Source organism: Seriola lalandi, unplaced genomic scaffold (assembly GCF_002814215.2).
Source record: "Seriola lalandi dorsalis isolate HSWRI2012SDOR001 ecotype SW California unplaced genomic scaffold, Sedor1 jcf7180002054606, whole genome shotgun sequence".
NCBI lineage: Eukaryota > Metazoa > Chordata > Actinopteri > Carangiformes > Carangidae > Seriola > Seriola lalandi.
In genome coordinates this window covers 3,719,630-3,739,454 of record NW_019525159.1, presented here as the reverse complement: position 1 = coordinate 3,739,454, position 19,825 = coordinate 3,719,630, and the positions used below count along the sequence as shown (strand labels likewise).

The 19,825-nt window shown below is 40.7% G+C and overlaps 2 protein-coding genes across 7 annotated transcripts; one reads left to right on the top strand and one right to left on the bottom strand.

Annotated features, from left to right (window-relative positions):
• The first annotated feature begins 817 nt into the window (after positions 1 to 817).
• Positions 818 to 5,254, top strand: srsf9 (serine and arginine rich splicing factor 9). 5 transcript variants are annotated; one of them, XM_023419653.2, is made up of 5 exons: positions 818 to 954; positions 1,940 to 2,243; positions 2,431 to 2,621; positions 4,050 to 4,222; positions 4,306 to 5,254. In XM_023419653.2, exons 2-5 carry the CDS (start codon positions 2,086 to 2,088, stop codon positions 4,531 to 4,533), a joined length of 750 nt encoding a protein of 249 aa, XP_023275421.1. In that variant the 5' UTR covers positions 818 to 954; positions 1,940 to 2,085; the 3' UTR covers positions 4,534 to 5,254. The 5 variants fall into 5 exon arrangements, with proteins under 5 accessions (XP_023275421.1, XP_023275420.1, XP_023275422.1 ...); XM_023419652.2 differs by having other exon boundaries at positions 1,834 to 2,243; XM_023419654.2 differs by having other exon boundaries at positions 819 to 954; positions 2,067 to 2,243.
• A 1,244-nt stretch (positions 5,255 to 6,498) lies between these two features.
• sgsm1b (small G protein signaling modulator 1b) lies at positions 6,499 to 19,654 on the bottom strand. 2 transcript variants are annotated; one of them, XM_023419664.2, is made up of 25 exons: positions 19,483 to 19,654; positions 19,340 to 19,383; positions 17,425 to 17,500; positions 16,463 to 16,625; positions 16,109 to 16,261; positions 15,763 to 15,830; positions 15,464 to 15,606; positions 15,224 to 15,355; positions 14,917 to 15,041; positions 14,753 to 14,820; positions 14,501 to 14,664; positions 14,208 to 14,337; positions 13,637 to 13,763; positions 13,490 to 13,554; positions 13,223 to 13,368; positions 12,971 to 13,099; positions 12,683 to 12,856; positions 12,445 to 12,513; positions 10,341 to 11,597; positions 10,129 to 10,253; positions 9,963 to 10,045; positions 9,721 to 9,830; positions 9,536 to 9,632; positions 9,263 to 9,430; positions 6,499 to 8,941 (listed from the first exon to the last, which is right to left on the bottom strand). In XM_023419664.2, exons 1-25 carry the CDS (start codon positions 19,487 to 19,489, stop codon positions 8,853 to 8,855), a joined length of 3,912 nt encoding a protein of 1,303 aa, XP_023275432.1. In that variant the 5' UTR covers positions 19,490 to 19,654; the 3' UTR covers positions 6,499 to 8,852. The 2 variants fall into 2 exon arrangements, with proteins under 2 accessions (XP_023275432.1, XP_023275431.1); XM_023419663.2 differs by lacking the exon at positions 19,483 to 19,654 and having other exon boundaries at positions 19,340 to 19,402.
• Positions 19,655 to 19,825: the final 171 nt, after the last annotated feature.

Genomic DNA, 19,825 nt, shown 5'->3' with positions numbered 1-19,825 from the left:
CACGTGCCCAAGAGGCAGCATATATAAACAGAACAACATAGGACCTACTGTATATGTAGAAGCAACTACAGTATTTCACCCCATGTTGTTCAGTTTATCCACAAGTTTGGTCATTATATTTGCAGCATTCTTTCTTGAACTTGCATAGTATGTTACCTGGCCTTTTGCATTCAGAATTGTATATATTATGATCATATTGTATTTCATTCAGGTCACACTTCCCTGCTTCAGTGTAAACATATAGCTATATTGTCAGCATTGTCCGCACAAAGTATTCCCTTGCCTTTATGAATAACGTGTTTCTCAATCAGGGGACTCCAAATTGTTTCCTCAATGAAGCATACTCAATACACTAAATAAAAAGAGTTAAACAGTGTCAGTGGCTTGAAGACAGTATTATATAATTGGTTACACAACAAACCATCCAGAGACCTCGTCCCTAAAACGACCACAGAAAAACAACCAGGACTGGATGGAGCCAACAGAGAGGCCAAGAGAGGGATAGAGAGTCTTGGGAGGGATTTTGTGCAAAAGACAATAGGAGAAGAGCATCAAACCATCTGAATTTTAAGACGAGAAAAAGCAGCTTGATTAAATGGAGTCATGCTGCCAAGCTACATTGAATGACAAAAACACTGCTCCACATACACCACAGAGGCAAATGGGACATTCAGTCTATTTTAAAACTGTTTTTTTATACAGCCAATCTAAAGTGTCAAGACCTACTTGTTAACAGCATTATCAGAATTTGGGATACCGAAACCTGGAACGCCTATGTTCCCTTTCCTACCGCCGGGGGGCAGCAAATAACTAACTAGCACTGGTCTGCCGGAAATCTGAAGTAGAAGAAGACACCGAGCTGCTTGCTAATGTTGCTAACTAACACGGAAGTAGCACGGCGTGCTAATCAGTATCATTAAATCTACAAAGAGGTGCCCTTACTTGCTTTGAAAGGTAATATCACGTTTTTTTATTAAGTATTTATTTTTTATTTACTACATGCATTGAATGCAACTTTCCCAAATACTAGTATTTTCGAGTGTGAGAAATATCGGTTCATTTTAGCCGTGACAGACGCTCGTTAGCACGACTTGCTGACCTTACATATCAACAAAGAGACCGAACTCATATCGTAAAGGCTGGAGTGCATAGCACGGTCATAAGTTAGCTATCAGTTTTAAGCTGCAAATATCAAGATGAATCGACGGATTAAATTATTTCTGTTGCATGGTGGCTTACCAAAGAGTTGCGGTAGAGAACCCGCTTGTAAAGCAAGCAAGCCATCGTAAACGAGGGTAGCTAGCGTTAGCTGGTCATCTGCGGGCCAGTTTAGCCATGGGCTACGGTAAAAAGCCAATGTTTTGCATCCACCTTATTTTCTGCTTTAAAACTAATGTTTGAATGAATTTGTTAACCAGTAGTTAATGTTAATATTAAAATTAATTAGCCATCTGTTAACATCAATGTTCAGATAACAGGTGGCAAACAGGTTTGGTCGGTTTATCATCTGGTTTATCCAGAAAAAAAAAAATACTAACGTTATGCAAAAGTAATAACTTTGAATGGCATTCACCACGATTATTAATATATATTTACTCATTCTCTGGCCGTAATATTATATACAACTTAAAAAAAACGGCAAATTGTAATACACTCCAAGAAAACAGCCCTGTAATAAATGCTAGGTTTGTTAAAGTTAAAAATGTTTATTTGTTGGAGACATTATCAGAGATGTGTTAATTAAAATATTAAAATCGAAGGTAACATTAGGGCTGTTGTTTAATGTTATATGGCATTTTGGTTGTTGAACGTTCATTACCCTGTGTTTTAAAGTTTTCAGGCTTGGATCGGAGGTCCTGTGCCATTTGTCTTGAACTCATCATTTACTACTATGATGGCTGCATCCCTCATTTAAAGTTGTGTTTTTGTCTAAATTAAGAAATTGCAGACGGATGGACTAAATTTTGGATTGGGACTAGGATTAGGATAAGGACCACTCCCACAGCTATTTGTGAAAACACGAAGTGATCTTAAAGTCTGCAGGTGCCCCCATTCTGTGTCAGCAGTGCCATTCAATCAACCACCATGTCAGATGGCCGGATCTACGTGGGGAACCTTCCCGTGGATGTCCAGGAGAGAGACATTGAGGATCTCTTCTATAAATATGGAAAAATCCGTGAAATTGAATTGAAGAACAATAGAGGCACTATCCCTTTTGCCTTCGTCCGTTTTGAAGACCCACGGTGAGTTTTTGGGATGGTCTTTGCCAAGTCGAATCAGATTCCCCTTGTTGGATACCATAATTTCTGTGGTATAATACCGTCTCCAGTGACTGCCAGCAGGGAATGGATGGAGACTGCATTTCCAGGTCAATGTCCGCTTGTGAAACAGGCGTACTTTGGTAAGGAGTTCTTTGCTCTCTTCTCTTAGGGATGCGGATGATGCTGTCTATGGAAGGAATGGATATGGATATGGAGACTCCAAGCTTCGTGTAGAGTATCCTCGATCCTCTGGAGCTAAATTTGGTCCAATGGGAGGTGGTGGAGGAGGAGGAGGAGGAGGACCTAGGGGAAGATTTGGACCCCCAACTCGAAGATCTGAATTCCGCGTCATAGTGACTGGTAGGTGGACGTCATGAGTCATAGGCAGTTAATATTTGTCTTTCACTGCCACCTGGAAGTCAAAGGGACTGGTAGGAAAGTGGACGTCAGAGTCGTAGGCAGATATGTTTCTCTCTCTCTCTCTCTCATGGCGGATTGGAGGACAAGGGGCCTAGTAGAAGACGTCATGAGTCATAGGCAGATACGTTTCTCTCTTGCTTGTGGCGGATTGGAGGACAAGGGGCCTAGTAGAAGACGTCATGAGTCATAGGCAGATACGTTTCTCTCTTGCTTGTGGCGGATTGGAGGACAAGGGGCCTAGTAGAAGACGTCATGAGTCATAGGCAGATACGTTTCTCTCTTGCTTGTGGCGGATTGGAGGACAAGGAGACTAGTAGAGGACCTCTTGAGTATTAGGCAGATATGTTTCTCTCTCTCTCTCTCATGGCGGATTGGAGGACAAGGGGACTAGTAGAGGACGTCATGAGTCGTAGGCAGATATGTTTCTCTCTCTCTCATGGCGGACTGGAGGTCAAAGGGACTAAGTGGATGAGGTCAAGTCAGCTCCTTAAGTCATGAAAAACAAAACGGTAAACTGAAACCGATCATGTTGGCTGCATAATCCCAAACACCAACTATAGTGACTGGTAGGTGTCATTTTGTCATTGTCTATCATTAATTATTTGTTATGTGCTAAATTTATCTCATGTTTATACAAGCATGTTTTTACAAACTGTTAGAATTGGACTGCTTATCTAAGAATAACCCCATAAAATCTTAGGTTTATATAGCTTCCTGATTTGAGCAGTCATGCTAGAGCAGATTTCAGGAAGTACAACACAGTGGGTTTCTGGTCTGAAAAAATGTAGGTTATCTGAAATAGCCACCCAACAATTTAATTTAAATTATTTTTATATTTGCTTCTTTCATCTGCAACAGTTAGATTTCCTCAGTCAAAGTGTGCACCATACACAGGATATTGATTGGCAAAGTGGTTAGAATTATACCTCTCAGGAGTTTCAAAAGTAAAATTAATACTCATTTTACTGTTAAAAATGAACGTGGTTGTCCATTGAGTAGCTCCAACTCTTGGTTTAACATTAAACATTGAGTGTAACTATGAATAACTATATTGGAAGAAAAATGTCAGTGATTAAAGGCCGTGTACGTAAGCACTTTGTGAGATAAGAAAACTACAATTTTCCCAGAGAGTACTGTCATGAGACACAGCCAAACTATTTAAATCTAGCTTTTAAATTTCAGTTGCTGTTAAGCTCAGACTTCATAAAATCTATTTAAAATGTTTTGTTTAGCTCAGTGAGTTCAAGCTTTGGACAAAATATTAAACCTGTCCCTGCAATGATTTTAGGTTTTTTTTTAAAAAAAAAAGTAAATTAAAGCAGGGAAATAACTTCTGTCCCCATCACATTTGTCTTTTTCCCATTTCAGGGTTGCCACCAACCGGGAGCTGGCAGGATCTGAAGGATCATATGCGTGAGGCAGGAGATGTTTGTTTTGCAGATGTGCAACGAGACGGAGAGGGTGTGGTGGAATTTCTCCGTAGAGAGGACATGGAGTACGCTTTACGCAGACTGGATCGGACCGAGTTCCGTTCACATCAAGTGAGTGCCAGTGATGATGAGACTTAACTGTCCTTTTAAATGGTTAAAGAACAACCAATGTTATGTTTTTTTCCTCTTTGTAGGGTGAGACTGCCTACATCCGTGTCTATGAGGAGAGGGGCACTCCCAACTGGGGTCGGTCGCGTTCCCGCTCCAGATCCAGAGGCCGCTATTCACCTCCCTACCATAACAGAGGATCTCCCCCTCCACGCTACCAGTCGCCTCCACGCCACGCTATGTCGCGCCATAGTCCACCCCCCAGGAGGCACCCCCCACAGCACCATAGCCCACCGCCACGTCATTATCGGTAGAAAGGCCCGTCATTTATAGAGGAATTGGGGAAAATGTTTTGTAATTTTACTTTTAATTTTATTTTTTTTAAACCCCAGGCCTCCTCGTAGGATACACCATTGTTACTTCTTGCTACATACATTCCATGGTCAGAATCTCCTGAACACCCTGCTCCCTCCCACAGCCTTAAAAATGTTTTTTTCTTTATTCTTTAAACATTTGTGTTATCTCGATACAGAATTGAAGATTTTTATTATTTTTTTTCCCCTTGGTGAGATAACTGTATTTGATCATTCAATAACATTTGAGGTTTCTTTTATAAAGAAATCCTGGGTTGTACTGTCAGACTTTGACAGGAACCAGTACAAAGACATAATGTTATATTGTCCAAAACTAATTACACAGTTCTGCAGCTATCAGGCTAAAGGTCATACTGCTTTTTAAACTCTTGACAAAATTTTTCTTTTTGTGTCACATTTTTGTAGCTTTAAGTATGAAGTTTTTGCCAATTTAAGAACCTGTGAAGCTAGTCAATATCATCCTCTTACTGAAAACATGTCAAATTAGTGAGCCTTTTAGACTAGTGACACGTTGACTGTGAGCCTCACTTGTCAGATTATTTTTTTAAATGATGTGTGAACCTCTGACCGAGGTGGCCTGTAGGTGGACTATAATTTGTATGCATCTCTAATGTTGTTTTTGGTTTTTTCTTTACCAATAAAATGCAAACTTTTACTGTGATTGTTTCATTCCTTGCCCAAAAATTTGGTTTCAATAGATCATTACTTTATTCATCATAGAGTAGCAGATAGTTAACTGGCATGTCGACACTGATGCTAAATGTCCCAGGATACTCTGCTTGGGATCCCTGTCTACTGTATAACACTAGCTTTTACAGTTAGAACGAGACAACTCATTGCTTGCCAAATCATTGAAGCCCACACTGCTTATGTCAAATGATGTTTGCAAGTTCTAACCAAACACAACTTGCTCTAAAAATTCCCATTGCGCTATAGTGGCCCCTTTTTCACAGCAGACATTTTAACTTGGCATAATTGGAACAGCACAGGTGTTACTAATAACATTAATTATGACTCCATCCTACTCAGGTGTCCCAGTAAGCATGCACGATACCAGAGGCCTGAAGCAGCTGTCGTTAATTTTATTATTTACACCTGTGACATCCCACTCTGACATGTCAATATGTTGTCTGTGAAAAAAGCCTAATTATATTTTCAAATAGTCAAATGATTTACTAGAATTTTGATAAATATTAATAAGCTGTCAAATATCCCCTGATAATATTCTATGAGTATAGGCTACAGTGAATCCTGAAATGTATTCAACCTTGATGTAATGAAATGTGGTCAAAATGTAGGTTTCCCACCCTCTTCTGTCTTCATGGCGGTGAATATGAATATGTCTAATATGTCTGCTACTAACAGGCTCACTAGATGGTGAAACTTCAGTGGTTCAAGCCCTGAGTTCAAATTTGAATAAAACCAATGCTAACATGTGCACATGCATCATGAAAAGGTTCTTAAGTTCAGTCGAAGCTAGTATGAGGCTGTGAAATTCCTCCTTTGTGTTTTGCCAGACGATCTTTCTGAGCTGTGGTGAACTTCGGAAATATACACTTGATTTATCCAACTTTTTTTTAAAAATACTTTATCTCTTCATGGCCGGTATAGAGAAGAGAAACAAATAGACACCAAAAACTTTTATAATGTAAATATGGGAATGTGAGTGACAATTCTGAACCAATTCTTTAAAGACCAGAAATGACCCGGCCTTTCAAAGATGTAGGGAGCAAAGATATTTAATATGGTTGATGCTTAGTGTTCTGGATGGATGCAGCATCTGTATTCTTACATATCACTTTTATATGAGACAGTTTGAAATTAGTGTGTAACTGTATTTTTCGTTACTTATAAAATTGTGAAGTGTTCAAACATTTTCTGGAAGGATACACGAGGCACATGGGATGCAAAATATAATATTTTTTTAATACACAACAAATTAATTATACCAGGTGACAATTTGAGAAGACACAGAAAATAAAAATATATTTATTTCCAATGGCATACTTTTATCTTTCTGTTCATTATAATCAGATAAAGCCCATATACTGTACAGACATTGTATTGCATTTAATAAATATGTACTAGCTTGGTTTTTTTTTTGTACAATAAGTCCGTTCCTTTTTAACACATTGTATACAGTAAATCTTCTGACAACACACACAGCAATACACAAACAGCAATACTCAGGCATGTTTTTGAAGATCACGTGGAGACACGTTAGCAGTGATATCAAAGCAGTGGAATTTAAGCCACAGTGAACCAAACATGGGTGTGCTTTGGCTATTTTGCAACCGTGAGTGGCAGCAATAAAATATATTTTCTGACTTATCTCTGTTGGTGTGTAGACTGGTAGATATATATTTTCACCTGCTGATATTTTGAGATATCTCTAAATATGTGAAATTTCTGACAAACAGATTAGATTCACGTTACTGGGATTTCACTGCGATTGCTTTCTATGAGATAGTCTCAATATAAAGACTCATTGCCATTAAAGGTTGTATGAAATTTTCAACATTTGAAAATTCCGTTCACCTCCAATGTCTTAGGTTGGGGGCAGAAGATTCAATGGTGCATATCTCAAAACGTACACACATACAACAAAGATTATATCCATAGCTACATACCACTAAATAGCTATCACTGAAGTGACCCTTAAATGTAATACTTCCAGTGCTTACAAGGCTGTGAAACCCTGACAAGGGTTTTTTTTATCAAGATCACATTTTCCAAGCAGCAAGTTATGACAGTCTGAGCAGCACGGTGCACAGTGAAACAAACAGAAACTCTTGAGTGTGGAGTTAATGCGTTCACTCAAGCCAAGAGGTGGGCAGCAGTAAATCTGGTGACCATTACTGTCTGGCCAAGAAGTGAGCTCTCCAAGGAAATGGAGGGCACCAGAGCCAATTGAGCAGGCTGAGCACAACTTGACTGTCCTTTCAAATGAATAAATGAAATAGGTAAACCCATCAGCGTGGAAGGGCCTTTCCGGGTAAAAAATAACTGTACAGGGCACAAAATGTAACTGAGGAAGGTGCACAAGAAATGGCCAAAGTGGACCTGTGAATGGGATTCTGGTATCAGCCATAAATGGAAGGTAACCGTTTTTTTAACAGGTACGATCATGGAAATCTTGAGGTAATAGTGAAGAGAAATGCACAGTTACCCCAGGAAATGGTAACAATTACTGTGAATGTTGTTGCCAGCCTTGGCATTTAGAAGGAGCTGACCAGAGGGTGTGAAAGACAAGGCAACCAACTGTAGATCTGCAGGGCAGGACTGAGGCAGAAAACTATGCAACTCTTCAGGGGGAAAGTAAAAGAGGGAAGTGCAGAGCCCAAAGGAACCACACTGCCTTTACTGCATGCCACCGAGTGTACCACTATCAGCTCAAAATAAACCATCAGATGCATAGAGGAGGTGCAAGACGGAAGGAGCACACAGTATGAGAACTGGGGGGACGGAGGAAATGGTAATACTGTGTATGTAAACTATGTGCAATCATGCCGGACTGCACAGAGTTTACATGTTTCAGTGGAAAGGTGGCAGAATATCCTGCTAGCTTGTGTGCATCAGAGGCAAACACAGAAAGAGAGCCATCAAGCCTCAGAAAGGCCTGCAGGAGGTCCTCAAGAAGCAAACCAGTGACCACACATGCTACTTTGACACAATCTAGAATTAACCAACCACAGCTTGGTCGGCAGTACCTCTAATGTTTACGAAACCAAATCATCTAATAAAGCCAGATATTAATACTGAACATATTCAAGTGTATCACAAGATGTTCAACCATGGCAGCTACAATTTCAGCAAAAATAATAATACTTAAAATATATTCAAGTGTATCGCAAGATGGTATGAAGTATGGTAGGTATAACTTAACAAAATTAACTTTTAAGAATAACAATACAGTGAAAAATTTGGTTGCTGTATCCCTGAAAAAATAGCTAAGTTTAAGGCAAAAATAAATAACATCCTGAAGCAGTTTCAACAAGGGTACATTCACTAGTTGAACAATAACACTTTTAAAATAAATGTACTGGCAATACTTGCATCTCCTGACTAAAGAAAGGGGCAAGTGGAGATAAGTTGTTATATGATCTTAGAATAATGAGCAGTTTTATTATCTTTCCCGCACTTACCAATGCATTTCATTTACATCAATTCCTTTCCTCTTGAATACATGACTTTCATGTGGTTGTGTCAGTATCCTGAAACAATCTATGATCATCGGAGTTTTACAGCAGCATCGTGCATCACTTGTTTTCTATGAGAGTCTGAACTTTGTGGACCAAGTCTCGAGCCATCATCAGGACTTGGGGGACGTTGTGTCGCTCTGCCATTTCTGAGAAGAGAATTTGAAAATCATTGTGACTTAATAATAATAATAATAATAATAATAATTCCTTAATACAGGGTAAATTAGTGCATTTGACAAGAAAAGGTTATGTAGACATTTGATGTCTATTTTGAGATGGCTCTACATTATCAGCTGAAATATCATCTTAACCAAATGGTTTACTTTGCTTCAACTGGTTATTAGTTTTAATTCTTCTTATTATTATTATTATTATCATCCTGGTGTATTTCTGAATAAGATCTGGTAATAGTTTTTCAGTACTACTTTCACTATATTGTAGCATGTGTATTTATCATCTCCTCTTACCATTGAAGAACTTGATGATGTCTGTGAAGTCCATGTTATTTTCTAGGATGATGTCTCTATACATCTCCACAAGTGCCAGAGCAATGAAGAGCACAAAGTGCTCGGAGGAGGTGTGCTTGGCGGCCCAGATGGTTTCCCACACAGAGAACACATCATCATACACCATTTCTGTTCGAAAAAAACCAGCAAGAACTCTGATTATATGCAGCATCATGTTGTGTGCGTGATTTAATGTGAGTGATGTAAGCAAATAATCATGATGCCCGCATTTACCTCTTTTGAAGTCCAGTAGAAACCAGCGATAGCAGAAGTAGAAGTGGGTATAGTCTCCATTCTGCTGCATCAGTTCAAACAGCTCAGAGTCCAGGATCTGAAGGTATAAAAACAAAATGTAATCATTACCCTCCAGCTTGTTTGAATATGCATTAATATGCATTTGTTCGTATACATGTACATACCTGGATGAGAGAACGCATATTGGCAAAGTGAGAGTCCATGGCACCTCCGTGAGGAAAATTCTGGTTCATCCTCTTCATCAGTTCAGTGAAGCAGCTGAAAGCCATGACCTCTGGGAAGCACAAACACACACACACACACACACACACACACACACGCAGGCACACACACACACTTTTAACAAGCCGCTTCTTGCAGCTTCTGCAAAGCTGATAGACAGAGTTTGCACATAAGTTTCACTGACCATCGTCCAGGATAACCAGTAGAGGAGCCAGCAGGTCACACATGCCCTGGACGTAACCTGTATCCAGATGCTGCCACACGTAACTACGAAGACAAGATTTTTATCATAGTGTTGGTTTCTCTCACAAACAAACCTCAGATATATTTCGCATTGGCGACACATTTACCTGCACATGATGTTACGCAGCTTCTCCAGGTTCTCAGGAGTGAAGTACCAATATGTTCTGTCGCAACGTCGGACATCTTTGTCAATGCGATGTAAGTTGATCAAGTACATGTCCAGTATTTCTTGCTAAAAAAAAATAATATGAATTCAGTTAGTATATGTCTACGAATAAAAAAAGAAGAAGTATGCCTGTTTGTCACGCGTGATGCTTACAGAATAGGTTTGTCCCTCCGAGGATTCATCATGTTTGGTGTCTCCTCCCACATCTCCGGACTCTGGTTCAGTGAGCACATTCTCCATCTCAGGCTCATCTTCAGAGAGGCCCAGGTCGGTGCCCTCAGGACTGGTGTTACAAGCTGTGTCCAGATGGTGATCTAGGACAAGGCCCTCGGATGCCATCTTCTCTCTTTGTGCCAGGGAGATTGGTGGTGCGGCAAGGCCTGCCAAAGGCCTGGCCTTAATATCCTCAGAGTTCACACATGTTATCCCTGCAGGAATGTCCTCCATTTCCAGGGCAGATGGAGAGTCATCTGAATCCGCCGTGTCCGGAGACTGCCGAGAATGGGGCGATAATGAAAGGCTCCCCCTCGACGCTGATTGGAGAGCGTTCAATACTTGTCTGACTGGTGAATTTGCACCAGGTTTATCAAAGGGAATTTCTGCAGCTTTGTCCTTTTTGGTTTCAGCCAAGTCACAAACTGTTGCTTCAGCTTCCTTTCTTTCTGACTCTGTGGCACAGCTCTTGATCATTTGTGATGTGTTCTTTTCAGAAGGCGTTTCAGGTTTTACAGAAATCTCAATTTGATGATTAGTATCTTTTTCTGCTGTAGGTGGAGATAATGGCTCCATTTCCAAGTCTTTGCTCTTGTGGACTTGAAAAGTCAAGGTCTGCCCAAGTGGAGGTGCCTGGAAATATTCATTATGAATCTCTTTTTCCAGCTTTAGAACATTAGTGTTCTCTGGAGCAGATCTTATATTCATATTTGTGTCTACCTCTTTTAAATCTTTAGATTGTTCATTTGTTGTTATATCTTTTTCTTCCTCTTCAGGTTTTTCTTCAGCTTCAGATGTCTCTTTTGACCTACTGCTTCCAGTTTCCCCAGCTGCCTCATGTTCTGAAACTGTCTCCATCTTTTCCGTCTCTGAAATCTTGTCCTTGGCTGCTGGGTCCATAACATCTGTTCCTTCTGGCTGTGATCCAGTTGTAATTTTCTCATTCAAGACTTCTGATGCTTCAGCTGATGGCTGAGATGTTGAAGGTCCAACAGTTGACTCTGTTACAGGAGGACTATTTTCTGAACCTGGATGTTGATTTGACAGATCTGGAGAGGAGGGGTTTAGGGAGGGAAGTTGTAGCGAGTCCGCAGTACCATTTGATATATCCTTCACTGGACTGCTGTGCTTGACTTCTCCTTCCTCAGGCCTGGGCCCAGACTCAATCTGATCCACTGCCTCGACTGATCCAAATAACTGGTAACCAAAGAAAAGTGGTGAACATGCAGCACATTTCAACAGCACTGTGATGGACTAATGTTGAGGGATTACACCAGAATTTTTGCACGTGTTAGCCCATTAGTGTACAAATCACAATCACTCTACATTACTGCTGAAAAATTCCCGACCAACCAAGCAGGGCAGCGTTTGGGTTCCATTCATTTCATTTCCAGATAAAATCACTTTGAGATTTGAAACATGCATAGGATGTAATGTGTAATCCATCACAATGAACATTTGGAACATTGGAGAGGAAACTTTTCAACCTCTCTATTAGATTGGCTCTAGAGATGGCAATATCAGTTGGTTGGTCGGTTCTTAGGTCAGTCCACTACTTTGTCCTAGACTGAAATATCTCAGCAACTACTTAATGGATTCCTACAACATATTGAACAGACATTCATGTTCCCAGATGATGACAACTAATAATGTAGGTGAGCCCCGGACTTTTCCTCTGGCACCACCTGCAGGTCAACGGCTTTACTTATCCGGAGAAATATCTCATCATCAACTGACGACTGGACTTTGGTGAACCTCTGGCATTTCAGCTAGCACCTTTATCGGTTTTGTTCACTAATACTAATAATAATACAACAGGTAAATAACACTGATTATTTACCTATTGCAAGAAAGTTTCAGTGGATCAATTTTAATAGTGTTTTAAAATTAATGGAGGCCAACGGCTGCCATTCTAAAATGTAATAGATGCTGTGGAAAATGGAACTTGTTAACTACAAATCAATTGTAATAATTGGGCTAAAACATGCAAAAACACTGGATTGATCTATTATTATTGTAGATGTTCATGCTTATGAAAAACTACCTGTGCGCTACTGCTGGAATCACTCTGTGAGTGGGTGTTCTGTTGATCTGAGCTGCTACTCAGAGACGACTGCGGTGGAAAAAGCATAACACAAGAGACAAATAGCAGCAGAACTGTCAGCCAAGTTACTTATAAATTTAATAATCATATTACTATAAAATGTTCCCTTTCATGTTGCGTCTATTTTGATAATAGTTACATAACGCGGCACATTTTTATGCTAAAACATCAAACTTGCATCTGTACTGATGGTGGAGTCCCGCTGCACTGGTCCTCTCTCCACACTGGCTCCGGACGAACATCTGGCAAGAGCCTCAGCATGTTTCTCTCTCTCCCTCTGACGGACAATGGCCTCACAGCCCTGCCACTCCCTCAGAGTCTGCTCATACATGATCCGCATCTGCTCATCAATCTGACACAGGAACTTTGTGTAAACAAAGACTGTGACATATTCAACGGTGTCAACATGTATTTGTATATATTACACACTACCATACTTTGCCAGTCTGACAGAATATCGAAATACCTCCAGCCTGGATTTCTGAGTCATGGTGAACTGGTAGTGTCCCAACAGGAAGGGCCAGACCTCTTTGCGTAGTGAAGGGGCCACACCACCAAAATACACAAGCCTGTGTATCTCCTTCTCCTCATAGGCCTGAACAAAAATACATTAATTATTTATTAGTTCACACTGAAATCACACACTCAATAAGAACCATTCAAATAACTACAAACAAAAAATATATTTTATGGCCTGTTGCTCAGGTGTGATTCTTACAGAGCTGTCCTTGAGGAACCTGCCCCACACCTCCACAGAGAGACCTCCTTGGGCATCACAGGGCACATCAGGGTCAACTATGCTGGTGTTCACCAGAGCAGAGAGGTGGGTACGGACTGTTGACAGATGACGGCAGTATGCAAGCCCTGGAGAGGAAAGAAAAACATTTTCATATTGATGAGAACTGTTGTTTCACCAAGAAACAATCAATTTGAATGAAATTATTTCCAAATCAATCAAAGTTAACCTTCAGTTGTTTGTACTCACATCCGTAGAAAGCACGGGAGATTATCTGGTACTTCATGGTGTCACAGAGGAGCTTTAAGGGAGCCCTGGTAGAATGGGAAAATGGAAAACTTAGTCAAGTAGAATAATCTGAATATAGATTTGAGCCTGTCCCTGGGAAATAATTACCTCTCTTGATTACAGCCATTAGGCAGAGAGCCATCAGAAGAGCCATTTTGTGAGCAAGAGGAGCACGAAGACTTCCTGGGGGTTGGTTGCCACATGTTCACACCCTGGTCCATCAGCTCTAGAGCCACTGAACAGCATAATAGCCCTAATCATTACTTCTGCTACTATCAACATCATAAGAAAGTAAAAACAGATGAAATTGTTGCATGTCTGAAAATAAGAAAATGAAGAAAAAAAACATGGGAAAAAACAAACTAAGTGAGAGGATGCAGATGGAGATGTGGCAGACAAATTACTTTATGTCCATGCAAAGTCTCCTATAATGCGAAATGGACACACAGGCACTAAACAGGCAGGAAAAAGAAAATAAATGTATAAATTTAACATAAGAGAGAGAAAATGAATTAGAAAGGCGTACAGTGAATGTATGCCTGGGGAAAACAGATTTATCCAAACTGAAGTTGTCTAATTCATTCAGTTCAGTTTTAAGAGCTGATCGCAGATGTAATCTATGATGAGTTTTCATTAGATTATCTGAGTGAGGAAAAACAGACAGATTAAAAACACTCACTGAACTCCATCTGATTGCCAGGAAAGAGGATCCGAAACACATAATCGGTTGCTTCATCATCTTCCTTATCTGATACAGAATCACATGAGCCGTGTGGACTCCTCTTTCGCAATTTGGGGAAAACCTTTCCCTGTGAATGGAAAAGGCCGCAGTAGCACAGCTAACTATAAGCAGTGCATGAAGTAGAAGAATTGTTAGAACAAATAAAGTTGCAGGTAAATGCAGCATCATCGCAACAGTTATCGAGCTTAAACGGATAAAGAAGTCTTGCATTATCCACTGTCCCCACTGACCTTTCCTCTCTGATTCCAGAGGGGCGGGTCCAGTTGTCCGTGAGGTAGCAGGCCGGTCTCCAGGCAGGTGAGAAACTGGAGGAGGTGGCCTCCTTTGGGGAAATGTAGGGGAGGTCTCTGGATCCCATCCTGGCTCACCAAAACTACTGTCCCACCACTGTTCACTGGAGGGGTTAAAACAGTGGGAAACAAGATAAACAACACTTCAAACTCCTCCTCGGGATACAGTAATATAAGAAGGCATTACTGTACCTTGCTGATGACAGTGGAGATACACAATCTCTTCCAAACGAATGGTCATGGCATAATCCCAATAAACACTGAAAGAAAGACGAGCAAATGGGAGCCATTGATTCAGCAGCGTTTAAAAACAAGATCTTACTCTTACTCAGTCGGCTTCTATCACTCTAACTAACCTTTTCTCCGAATCCAGCTCCCCCACATTGCCATTCATCAGCTGATTGGGCGTCCATTTCAGTGTCATAAGATCTGCAGTTTGATGTAGAGAAAGGTAGCCTGGGATCGCCTCCATGTCATCTCTCTGCACACACAAATGAGAGCTTTAAAATCACAACGTGTCTGATTGTAATATTGTTTGGATAACTTGAGTAGGAATCAACAGATTCACCAAGTTCCCCCAGAATGTGAACAACCTTATATCAATATTCACTCACTTAAAGCAGATACTAGACTTGTATAATTAAGAAATAGAAATACACTCACTGGCTGCACCAGGACATTGTTCTTTCCAAACAGAAGTGTGGCTCTGGAGTTTTGGTGGAGTGATTCAACATATTCCCTCACCCACATGAGAGGGCGATCGTCCATGCTACCGCTGGACTGCCTCTTCTGGATCTGATACAGAGTTAGGATGACATCAGAAGTATTACACATCTGATAATATATACGGTAGTTTATAGGTGATCGTTTCAGTGAAATCAACAAAGTCGTTGACTGTCTAACCAGGGCAGGTCGTCTGGAGGGAGAATCCTGCCGACAGTGGCCGCTGTGGATACGATGTCGCTGTACGAGTTCGTCAGCAGATGGGTCCGTCCAGAAATGGTCTGCAGTCTTCACTTTGGTGTACTCCAAAGCACAGGGGCCAACTGCAAAACAAGATTAAAGTAGAACACATATCTTCAAAATGTGTATTATTGATAGTATAAACTGAAATTTAGTATAGTAAAGCAAGGCAAAGGGTTTAGCTGTTACAGTGTAGTACAGTGTCATACCATGTGCAGATTAGTGAGGTTTATATATACCCAATAGAGATGCAAGAATTGGTCCATCCACAGGATCCATCAGCATAGCTTCTTTCTCATAGAAGGCACTGCAGGAAACAAGATTGAGAAAATGTAGAGCATTATAGGATTTTAAAATGATCGCTGACTTCCTGTTTGCACATCATGGCTGTCGAGGAGATCTGTAAAAAAAACCCCACACAATATGGGATGTTTACATATTGTAGAGTGTGTGTAACAGAATGTGCAAAGTAGACTAATCATTTCTTACAGGGGATTGCTGAAGGCAAAATAATGGCACTGAAAGGACGAGACAGTGTTCTAAAGTCAGAGACACAGAAATGCATTAATTGATGTTTAACAATACCTGCTGTTCTCTACCAAGTACAGGACAATCTTGTCCAGGAGCTTCTCCATCAGGGCAGTTCGGATCCACAGGTGTTTCAGTGCCTGAGGAGGGAGGTTGGCCAACTTCGATTGCCGACTGCGGTCATTACTCACCGAGGAATTGTTCTGTTTGCTGAAAACCAGAAAGGAAACCTGACAGATGAGATGTCTGTATCGGTTGTTTGAATGGAACACATGTAGGCTATAGGACAGCGGGGCACTAAGATGCAATATGGCACATAAAAGTAGAAAAGATAGACAAGATTGAAAGAGAAAGAAGGCATATATTGATTCTATGTCACTGGCCTCTCATGGGCAGGATTTAAAATTTCACCTGTTTTCAATAAGCTGTTCCAGCTCCTGGACCTTGTGGCAGAGTTCCTCAGCAGGTGAAAAGCTTTTTGCCACCTTCATAAAGAGTGCTGCAACCTTGTTACTGCACAGCAGGCCTGCAATACGGCGCTTCAGTCCATGAAGCACACAGGCCTCCACTACAGCTATATACACACACAAACACACAGAGTATTACTCAATATTTGGTTTGGATTCAGCCAATGTATTTGGCTTTGAGTTTTGTTTTGATCTCATGAGCACAATACAATTTCCTCTTTGAGAAAGCCTCAAGGCTTAATAGTTTTTGCAAAAAACAAAGCAAAACAATAAAACATGTGAAAGGCAAGCACAGGTGGCACAAGTAGAAATATACTCAAACCTGTCCAACGCTGTCTACTGTTGCTAGGATATGAGGGATGTGAATCACACACGCCTCACTCCTAGTTAGTATCAACACCTTTGAAGGGTGTTAGTCTACTTCAATACAAACCACCCAACCCACCTTATTAAACATGAAACAGACATGGCTAATAGCATTATGAAAATAAATCGTGAAGATTTCCATTGCTTGAACAGACAGTAAAGGACCGTTTTACACTGTGAGGACGAACTCGTAGGAGGTGAGAGGGCTTGACACAAAGTGATGTCAGCCATCATTCTGTACAGTACATGTAAATGTGTAACCAATACTGTGACCTGTACTGTTGGATACAGTATGTCCTGTGAAGATGAACTATTTTAGGCAAATATATATATATATATATACTCGTCTCTCCTCCTTTATAGCAGCCCCTTGTGTGGCCCATAATACCCATTCTTCAGTTAATGTTAAAAATTAGAGCTGACAGACAAGGCGCTGCTCATGTCACCTTAAGTTTGGAACAAGCTGACCAGGAAAGGTAGCTTAGTACACAATGCAATCACAGTAGCTTTAATATATATATATAAAAAAGAAACATTTACCACAGAAAGATATGATGTGGCTGCTGTCAGCATGCACAAATTTCCTCGTTACTGCCTCCTCCATAATTTGTTTCACCTAAGAGAGAAAGGTACACGGTGAGACAAAACTAAATCTGCCTGATGCAGTTACGTAAGGTGACAGAGAGTCAAAACAAGAAGCACACGAGTAAGCAATGGGGGAACATGTTAACGAGAGGCAATGATGAAGGAGCTAGACAAAATCTTTCTTCTGACTCTGAGTATTTTCATGCACAAACAATAGTCAATGGTCACTATTGATGCAGCAGAGGCCAAAATATCCAGATTTTTAGTCCCATTTGTCAAACTACTGCACTTCCCCTAATGCAACTTGGTGTCGCAGTGGATGACCCCCCCCCCACGTGTGTCAATACACACATCTTAATAACATGCTTATAACGCAGGCTTTCTTTCAGAAATTTGTAGTCCTCAAGACAAACCTGGGATAACCCTGACGACATCACCAGGGTTGTTTTCTCAGACCTGAAAGTCCTCCAGATCCACAGACGACATTATATTACTGTTTTCTGTCTGTTAAAATGTTATTGAATACAATTTTAGAGGTTAACATTTTAGATATAGATATATAGAGATAATATATTTAGATATTGTTTCTTGGATCTATCTGTGGTGTATTTATTCGCTTACATGTTAGCAAATTTACTTGTAAACCCTAATATTCTGGAGGTCACATTCTTCCAAGTATTTATGTGTGCTGACAATGCAACATGTATTCATAAACCTGACTGAAATTGATATTTTGTTCTGTGCTGTGTGTCCTCAGAATGAGAGAATAATGGACTGTAACAGTACTATCATAGAGTAAGATGGGAATTCACTGCCTTATCTAAACAAGTACGTAGTAGAATCATAAAGGATGTTGCTAAAAACCCAGAGATCCCCGTTCACAATTCAGCTTTGGTTCATCAAAAAACCCACAGTTTCATCATGGGCTTTAAACCTACATTTCACAGCTTAAGCCCCTCCTTGCTGCGGGATCTGGTATCAGAGTCATGGATGTTTGAGAGGCAGTGAGTCACAGGTGAGGGGGTGCATGGACACGATATAAACCTGGAAGTACCCGGCTTTCTCAGCAATGAATAAAACATCCTGCTTTCTCTCCCTGGGGAATCACAGAGTCACTGAGCAGTTTGGAAGGGTCTGCAGTGTGCTCTCCTTAATGCCTATGTAGAGTAATATCCAAATGGCTCATAATTCAGTGATGAAACACCCAGCTTGAGGTGGTCTTTTTGCATTGAATGTTTGCTACAGCACATTCTAAGATGTCAAATGAAACAGATGCCAAGGTCACACCTTTAAGTTCTGAACAATAAGATGTTGTGTTACAGAAATGTCAGTTTAACCATGATTTCCTCAGAGAGAGAGAGAGAGAGGGAGAGAGAGAGAGAGACTACCCCAGGAAATGATTATAAATACAGGTTTTGCATTGATAGAAACAAATGAATCTGTACACGGCTCCTTAGATTTGTAGTGTTTCCCCTCCCGATATAAAACCATCATCACCACCATCAGTATTATCGTCATCATCACCACCATCGTCATCATCATCTTACGCCAGCAGTGAAAAACAGACCTGCATATAATTTCACTCATCTTAAAGGCATCCACTCTCAGTATGATGCAAAATTAACGGTAATATTTAATGATAAACAGGCCTGTGGCGTAGTCTGTGGCTCAGACCCGATGGACGGTGTCCACACACACACACACACACACACACACACACACACACACACACACACACACACACACACACACACACATACATGCACACACACACACATACACACACACACACACACAAACATTGTCTAAGCTTACAGCGCCCAGTAAACATAAACTGTGATGAGCAAGAGGGAAATAAAATGCAGCGAACCTCTTTCTTCACATTGCGCAGCAATTTCTGGCGCGTCTCGGCCTCTGTCACGGGAGAAAACATAATGAATATGCTGATCAGATGCTGTATCGGAAATTAATAATGATAGGCTCACGACAGGAAAATAATAACGGCGACCGTACCTCCCATCGCTCCAGGCAGGATGTGGCGGCTGATGACACGCACAGCTTTTCTGGTGAATGTCTTGAAAGCAACGTAGACAACACCGGTTAGAAGATGGAGAGGCTCCGATATGTACGATGTGTTCTTAGCGACTAAATTAAACCTATCTGCTACCTCTCAGAGAACCAACACCCCTTTAAAGTCACAGTAGCATTTACATTAAGCCATGCAACGCCGACACCTACACACATATTCTCCCTCTGACACAGACACACAAGCACGCGCTCACACACACACACATCTGAATCACAATATGCCAGGTGTGTCTTTGTTCCTATGTAAAATGATATTAATATTTCAAAC